Here is a 9,516-nt window from a genome sequence, read left to right as displayed (position 1 = left end):
CCCTTTAACTATCTAACACATAATAATGATTTTGATTTCTATTAACATTTATGACTCGTGACTTTTAGTTCTAAATATATCAAAATTATAAAAATATCTTCAGATATATTTTTTGTTATTAATAAATTTTATGATTTAAATTGATAAATTTAGATTTACTCTAGTTGGGAATTCAAAATTCTCTGTATTTATAAAATCAAAATATCAATGATTATTTGATTGATATTCTACAATTTACAAGATTTTGATTGTGTAATTGATTAAAGATTCTCTTGACAATAGAAATTAAATTTTTTAAATTGATTAACAGAAAGTACATTCTAAAACCAAACTAAATAACAAAAAATATATTTATAATTTTGTAATTTGATACATTCAAGAATTATTGTGATAATACATAATATATTTAAGAATCAAGATAATTGTTTACTATAATGTTTAATTTTTGTTTTCATATCAAAATTCTATTTACAGTGTGTTACCATATAAATTATCCACAGAGAATTATATCCAATGTTCTGATGAGCCATAGAGTAAAAAATAAAGCCAACAGAATTTGGAATAAGTTTGTCATACACGGCAAGGGAGAACATTAGATATATATAGTCCACATGAAATGAAAAGTGGCAGATATATTATTCCTTTTGTATTTTAAGAATATACCATTGCAAGAGTACTTATTTTATTGTAAACTTAGCACACAGAATCAAGTTTATAAATAATGTGACATATATTATTGTTCCAACTTCCAACCTCCTATGTTTTTATTTGTATTTTGTATACACTCTCTGGTATATTTAAAATAAGATAAATCAATTTTTTAATTTTATACTTTTTTTTAGAAGATTAAAATGATAAAACAAGATGACAAAACAAGAAGACAGAGTCACATTGAAATGTGTAGCTGACTCAACTAAAAACAAATGCCAGAAGCATCATTTGTCCATTTAGGCTCACAAGTGGCTAAAAGTAGATTAGTCAATTTTATACTTTATCAATGATTATTTATTTAAGCTAATTTGGAGAATTCAATTATTGATGCCTAAATATTAGTACTTTTACTCACTTCAAAACAACTGTTAACAGGTTTCAACCCAAATTTAATCAATTTAAGTAAAAACAAGAGTGGTTGAGTTCCATGATGAGATTTTGGAAGAATTCAACAAAAGGGACAACTTTGTCTAATTTGTTCTTCAACTGCACCAACTGTGAAAAATACTTGCCTTCAATTATCAATCATTTTTCAATAATTGAATGGAATAGAAAGAAGAAAAACATAACACTATGAAACATTGATACAATCGCAAATACTAGACAGAACACTGATATGACATTGATATATATAGAAACCGATAAATTTACTAAAATGAATTAATTAAATATATTACATGTTTCGGTGTTTGGACAGGCTTTTAACCAAAAGGATAGGTGTTGTAGAAGTAACAGACTATAAATCACGGACATTGACACGTGTACCGGACACGACAACACCAGCAATACTTTGACAAAATTAAATATTAAACGTAATCAATATGTCGGTGTCGGACACTAAGACATGACTTCAATCAGAAGCGTAATACCATTGAAGTAGAAGTAACAGGTAAAATGGAAGCAAAATTGTTTGAGCAAATTATGTTCAAAACTTGTTCTAGCAAAACAGATTGAAATTTTTGTAATGCATAACTACAATTAAAACTCTAACATGAAACTTAAGATTTTTTTCTCTTTATTTCTTTTCAACTTTTCCATTTTTGGCCAACCAAATACACAGTATATTCCCTTTTTTGTCTTGCATCATATTCTATTCCCAATTCATGAACCAGACAAAGTAGAAAAACAGCTTTCAGACCTAGCAAGTGCACCAGAACCATGAATTTCTCTACTAATCATCTTAGTTGGACTACTTGGTGTAGACCTAACTCTTGTTGGATTCTCCAAACTCCTCCTAAGAATCTGTCTCATAGCTTTTATCAAATGCACTGTTGGATTTGTTGGAGGACCTGAAGTGTTGAATTTCTTGCAAAAGTTCATATGTTTTATCATTGCTTCTTCTGTGCTTACAAGTCTTTTAGATCTTACAATTTCATCTTTTACAGCTTCAGAACATAATCCACAAACCCATTTTCCATTGTACCTTTCTCTGATTCTTGATATGTATGCTGGTGTGCATTCTTCTGTTAGTCCACAACAGTCACATATTGCAAATTCAACTTCAGTTTGTGAAACTATAATTGTTGATTGACTTTCTGGTGATGTTGTTATATCCATTGGGTCACTTATCATTGTTGCTGACATTTTTAATCCCCCTATGAAGAAAGAATCAATTACCAAACATGTTAACATTATATATAAACATTTTCAATTATAAAACAAGAATACTGATTGAAACACCAGACATAACACGGATAATAATTTGAAAAACAGAACTAGTTAGAATAAAATTAATGCGTTGGTTTTTTATACAACACTTTTTCAACACTAACATGTTTTTATGTAACTTTTCAATAAATAAATAAAAATCCAATAGTGAATTCTTATTACATGATAAAAAAACAATATTTTTTTGGTAAGTTTAAAATCTTACTAAAGATTGTTGAAAAATTCAAGAAAGGCACATAACTTTGTATCAATAAATAACATGGTAAGGCACCACGTGAATTTGTGATAAAAACTGAAAAAATTAGACATGATAAAATTGTGAGGTAAGTATATAAAAAAAAAAAAATTGAAAATGAAAATTACCAGCAGAAGCAGATCAAAACAATATCAATTTGGATTATTAATCTTTCTCTACTTCTGCTTGTTGGGTATGATTCTCTTTCTTATCTCTCCTTTTCCCACTCTCCTTCTTCTTCAATTTTTTCTTCTTTTATGCTCAAAATCTCAGACATGAAAACCATTTCAAAAAAAATAAACTTTTGAGTAAAAAAAAAAAAAACCCTTTTGCTTTCTTCAATCTCCTTACAATAATAACTAAACAAAGTTAATATTTTTTGTATGAAAAAAGAAGATAGCTTTGATGAAACACAAATCTTGTAATTAGGAAGAAACAAAGAGATAGTTTTTTTGTTTCTCAACCACAGGTTGTGCTCTCAACTATATATCAAGTAGTGGGGAATTTAGAATTATAGAGAGAGAAAATAAAAGTATAAAACAACAATATAGTGAGAGAAAGAGGTTCAATGATTGAGGCTTTAAGGAGGTGGACTAAGGTAATAATCCACATAAGCAATATATTTAATTAAATGTGTCAATGTTTTGGCACTTTATGATTGGATTGCCAGCTAAGCATGGTGATATCTTGATTCTTTTCTTACCCAATATGTGCTGTGTGGACATTTTTTCTCTTAATAATATTATTCCCCCACATACTTGTTGAGTTCTTATTGGTATATATTTTTTATTTAATCTAAAATTCGAAATACAGTCTTTAACCTACATATTTTGACGGTTAAGTTTAAAATTTAAAAATGGTTAAATCATAATTGTACTATATTTTAATTGAAATGTTAAAAGTATTATAAAAAGATTGATTATAAAACATATTCTTACGAAAGAAGACTAAAATATTATAATATTATAAATTAGTACGTACTTGATTCCACGATTTAGCAAAATCAATTTTCTTTAGTTTATTTATTATTTTACATATTTAATTCAATATAAAGTTATTTTTCCTCTTATACTCTTATTTCTTATTATTGTGAATTTTATCAATAAATAACAATAATAATCATAAAATGTATTTTATAAAATCTATACTTTTAGTTACTCTTTTAAGATTTGGAGTGTGTTATAACCTTCAATCGTTATATAACATGACAGATCAAAAGTATATTATAATATTATTTTTAAATTTTAATTTATTAATAAATATTAATATTATTAAATTAGATATCATATGAGTTCTTAAGGTATTTGTATATGAATTTTTAATCATATCATTGATATATGATTAAAAAGTGACCATAATACTAATTCATATAAGAATTTATATATTTAGCTTGTTTTATGTCTTGAATCACAAAAAATGTCTTATATATTAAAGATTTCATCTAAAATTACATATATATAGATTGTTAAATTTACAATTTATGTATTTTAAATATAATTATATATAATTGTAGAAATTAGTTTTTCGAATTGTGTGACACTCGAATCGTCATCAAAATCTCTATAGGAATTTAATGCTCATATTATATGATGGTACACTTCTACTTAAACTCAAAATCATAGTTAAACTAAGAGACTCGTGTTATCTAGGACTCTCAATTCTTCCAATTTCTACTTCATAACATGTTCGTCTGTATTTCTATTAAGTTTTAATGTATAATATATGTTTAAAATGCTCAATAAACAAGACGGCAATAGATTGACTCGTTGAGTTAACATAAAAAACATCTTCATTTTTATTTTTTTCTTATTAGTTTTTTTTAAAAATTCTATTCTCTAAATTCACTTTTTTTTTCTTCAACATTAATTAGCATATTTTTTCGTTGCAACCTATAAATTTAAATTATGACTGTCTGTGCAACGATTATTGTATTACTGTAAATTTTATTATATTAATTTTAAAGTATTTTATTTTTATTTTGAAGGAATATCTAAGTAATTTAAGATTCTACGTAGTTACTAAGTCCAAATTAATATTTTTGTTAAAAATAGCATAATATTAATATCTTTTGTTAAATTTATATTTAAAATTATTCTATTTATATTATTAAAAATTTAATAACTATAATGGATTGGTAAATATAGGGACAAAAAGATTGACATTGATTTGTAGGTTGCGAATGGGGTGGGGCGAGAACGAATTTCGCCTCCTCCACCCTGCATCCGACTAATTGGGGAAATTCGTATCCGTCCGCGTTTTATAGTGGCTGTAAAACTTAGGTCTCCATTCCTGCAGAAACAGAGCTCCAGTTTTCCGTCCACATCCGCACCCACTCATATATATATAATTATAAGTTTAAAAATCATATTTATTATAATTAATATAATAAAATAGTTATTATTAGAAATAAAATTAAAAAATATTTTCTATAGAGATAAAATTATAATTTATAATATTTAAAAAAATATTAAGTATATCCATTATGTATATGTATATAAAATTTAAAAATTACAATAATATTATTTGTGTAGTGGATTCAAGTGTGGGTGCGGGGTGGATATCACCACTCCAAAATCCGTCCCCACTCCCAAATTTTAATTTTGGGAGACAATACATACCCGCACCCGCATCCAATTAAAACGAGTTTTTCCCTCCTAAATCAAATGAGTTTGGATGGGTACTCGTGGGTGCGGCACCACCCCCAAACATGTTCCCACCCCTAAATTTTAGTTTTGGGAGAAAATACGTACCCGCACCTAATTAAAGCGAGTTTTCCCCTTTCAAATCAAATGAGTTCGGATGGATACTCGCGAGTGCGGATTTTGTTGTCATCTCTATCATTAATTAAAATATAAGTCTCTTTAATTATAAGTGTTTAATGAGTTATAACGTCTATTATGCCTTAGATTGTGGCACTCTTCCCTCACCCAATTTTTTTCTCCATGAAAACATAATTTAAAGTTATAGATAGTTTTATTGAAAACTGTAAAAATAGTAATATCTGCATGTAAATTTATAAATTCATTTTTCGTCATTTCTTTATAATTCCATTTGTCTATAAAACATTAATTTAGTGTTAATAAAAAAAATGAGTAATCTTTCAATTAAACATATATTTTAAAGGTTCAATTACTAAGTAGATTTTTAAATAGGTCTATGAAATAAAATATATTGTCATTAAATCCCTAAATTAATATATTTTTTATATAAGTAAATTTTTATGTTACATTTGTCTAATTGTTGACTAACAGTAGTGTATCTGAATGACCTAAATAAAAAAAATAAAAAAAATAAAATATAAATCGTTTAGAGATTTGATTAAAAGTTTTTTGTTTTGTTTATAGACCTATTTCAAAACTATCAAATAGTTTAAGAAGTTGCAGAGTAATTAAATCAATAATATGTTTTATTATCTTTATAATAAACGTGTTTTAAATTTTAAGCAATCCATACATTTATAAATATTGAATTAAAGATATTTATTTTATCACTTATATTTTCAAAAAAAAAATATATAATGAATAAAATTAATATCTATTTCAAAAAAAATCACTAATATATATCCATTTAAAAATGCAGCAAGTTTTTATTAAGTTATAATTAGTGTGAATATGTTACTTGTGTTAATTGACGAACATTTGCTTGTATATGTTATGAAGCAATGCTAATTAGGTGACGTGTGAAATATAGCCATTCCAGGTAGGTTTACAACTTGCAAGATTTCTTTGTAAAGTAGCTTCCAAATTTGAATTACACAGCTTGTATTATATTGCATCACTAGCTACTAATTATATTTATTAGGTCAATATACGAAGTTAATGCAACAATTCAGATAACAATGTCGATCATGTGTTTCACTTTGTACATTAGCAGTTATCATTTGGTCAAGATATTAAGCTGTTTTGTGGGTTTATTTTTAATAATAAATTAGCAGTTATTTTAGTTTTTCAAAATGAGACCTACTTTTTACAATTTTTGTGTGTTTCTAACTCATCAATTGAATTATTTACCTAAAATCGTTGAGTTGTGTGGTGTTTCAATCTCTTAGTATTGGAGAAAAAAATTTAAATTTATAAATAAATGTAAATGTAAGGAGTGAGATTTTGGAGATACATTTTACGAGGTGAATAAATGTATCTTAATATTAAACAAAATTTTCAATCATAGGTAATAGGTTTTATATATGTATATATAAGTGAAAATCATTTTACGAGGTGAATGGTAATTTGTTGTATAAAATGTGAGTGTCATTATTTCTTGTAATTTATCGTAGAGTTAAAGTATTGTAGGATGATAAATATTGAATTGAGAGTTATTAATTATTGTAATTTTATTTAAGATAAAGAATGAATTATATCTTGAAGTATTTTTGTAAATACAAAGAAGATGGGTCGAGAATACCTTAAATTCTTTTTGTGGCATGTTTGTGTTTGTGTATGTTATATCAAAGATCCTGGATGATGTGGAAGACCCTTGAACAAGTTAAATGTTATTTATTGAATGCTAAATATACAATGAGATTGAAACTCTTATGATAAAACTTTACACCGCTCAAATGATTTTACATGACTCAAAGATACTTGCAATTTGATTTATATAAAATAACGGTTTTATTAACAAGTACCCTGTGGCACATTTTATGGAATAAAATAAATAAAAATTGTGTTGAAAAGAACAATTTTTAAATTTTTGTGATATTGAATACACAAGTTCAAAGTTAAAATTTTTATATTTGGTTCCTTAATATATGTTCTTATGGCAATTATTAACATTTTTCATAAATGAAGCTTTAGTTAGCTGTTTTGCAAACATAATGGTTGTGGTTGTGTGAAATTTGGGGCATAGCCAATTAGCTAGCTGATTAATTGTTTTCTTGTTTGATTTGATATTTGCTTAGCTAATAAGATGATTTGTTGACGAATTTGTACATTTGACAATGATCTCTTTTTTTGTCAGACGCTGCAAAAGAGACAAGATGATTCGTTAATTGATTAGTCGTTTTTAGTTCTGGATTACTATACTATTTCAATAGTATCTATTGTAAAAAAATTGAATTATTATATAAAGTTGTATGAAAATCAATAAAAAAAAAAAGTGACAAAGATAAGTAATGATTTGTTTAATTGTGTGTGTTGATTATAAATTTTACATTGAGTATTTATAGACTTAAAACAACTAAGAAACGTACACGGTCCTATTTGCCATGCTCTTAACCCAATATAACTCACATATTAAATCATGTAATATCATGATTAACAACATGATAACTCACGTACTCCACATGCATAATCAACATGGATTGAGCGGTTATCTACGTTTTTTCCTCTCAAAGTGACACCGTATTAGTTTATATCCTTCTTTTTCAATTTGTGTTAGACTTATAGTTAAATAAGTACTTTCACTCCAACTCAATGGTCAATAGATGATCCGATCTACAGTTGATTAGTGGTTAAAAATAATCTAAAATTCTAACTACAATCAAGATACTTTTTAGAAGGAAAAGGTAACGATGTTTTGCGTGTTTATAATTGAGACAATGACTTTATTAATGTCAGTTCAATGAATATAGTTTAGAGTGACACACTTTTTTTTCACTTTTTTTATTTTATTGAATTGACATTGATTGGTCAGAGTCTCAATAGTAAAGACAATAAACATCATTAACTCTACTAAAAAAGTGTTATTGACCATTAATAGAGTTTCAAAATGAATTCCAACCATTAATCTACCGTGGAACACCTAACAAGTGGTCCACATTGCCTCGTACATATACACGGGAGGATCTTGGTGAGGACATAGGGTGGCTACGACTACCACAATGTCTCCAACAATTTTTTTTAAAATACAAATAATCTATAAAATAATTACAAAAAAATACTAATTACAAAAATACACTATATTTTTCAACTTAAATTTTAATTATATGTGTTTTGATTTTCTTTTAGAGATATAAAAATCAAACTTATGATCTACTAAATTTATTAAAAAAAATAAAAATCAATTAAATTTTGTTTTTGTGTGGTCGAGTTCAATCTGAATCGAACCAAATAAATTCAATCTTTGTTGATTTGAGCATGATTTTATTTCATTTAAAATCGATCGCTGATATCTAAACAAAATCATTAGATTATATTAGTAGTTTTATCTTAAATATGTGTTGCATTTAAGAATTTTTTAATCATTTATATTATTTTTTCCATTGTAGTTTAAAAAGTGTTTACGTAATTGTTTTAATAATATAAAAAATCTAGTGTTTGAAAAAGAAAGTTTATATTTTTAAGATAAGTATATTAAATTTTATTAATATCAATTTGATTGAACTGAATCAAATCTATTCATTCGTTTGGATTTAATTTTGTGATAAAAATTGTAAAAATTAAACCAAACTAACTACTTTTTTTGTTTAGATTTTATTCCAATTCAAACATACTAATAAGGCAATACATTATATCTATTACTCCGTCTTTCCTAAATTTTGTGCAAGTTTTTAGTTTAATTTATCATCTTTTTACAGTTATGTTTGCAAAAAATTTGTGTGTTTACATTACAATTTTACAATTTAAAATTTTAATATACAACAAAATATTATATTTAATTTAACAATTAAAATTTTAAAAATTCGACACCCTCAATATATTTATTGGAGCTCCGCCAGCGCACATATAAATAATTCGCTCCCATCTATATGCTCGTTATGAAATAAAATATAAACGATATTTAAGCATATAGAAGAAGGGATCTTAAAATACAAAACACTTTACTTTCGCAAAATACAAGGTATTGAAGGTAGAATTTATTAATGCACAAGCAGCTTAAAAATAAAGGGAACTGCATGAAGGAAAAATAAAGGGCATGGAAGACAGAATATTCATTCTTATGGCTGATTAGTCTTAAGGTTCTCC

The 9,516-nt window shown here is 26.0% G+C and overlaps 1 protein-coding gene across 1 annotated transcript; it reads right to left on the bottom strand.

The window, feature by feature from the left end:
- Positions 1–1,560: 1,560 nt before the first annotated feature.
- LOC101498004 (uncharacterized) lies at positions 1,561–2,883 on the bottom strand. Its single transcript, XM_004510453.4, has 2 exons — positions 2,743–2,883; positions 1,561–2,306 (listed from the first exon to the last, which is right to left on the bottom strand). Exon 2 carries the CDS (start codon positions 2,293–2,295, stop codon positions 1,813–1,815), a length of 483 nt encoding a protein of 160 aa, XP_004510510.1. The 5' UTR covers positions 2,296–2,306; positions 2,743–2,883; the 3' UTR covers positions 1,561–1,812.
- Positions 2,884–9,516: the final 6,633 nt, after the last annotated feature.

The sequence above is a fragment of the Cicer arietinum genome, chromosome 7 (assembly GCF_000331145.2).
Source record: "Cicer arietinum cultivar CDC Frontier isolate Library 1 chromosome 7, Cicar.CDCFrontier_v2.0, whole genome shotgun sequence".
In the NCBI taxonomy this organism is placed as follows: domain Eukaryota; kingdom Viridiplantae; phylum Streptophyta; class Magnoliopsida; order Fabales; family Fabaceae; genus Cicer; species Cicer arietinum.
This window is presented reverse-complemented; position numbering and strand designations above follow the sequence as displayed.

What these genes read in the sequence shown, in the direction of transcription:
- LOC101498004 (XM_004510453.4), bottom strand. Translation starts at nt 2,295, where the DNA reads ATGTCAGCAACAATGATAAGTGACCCAATGGATATAACAACATCACCA.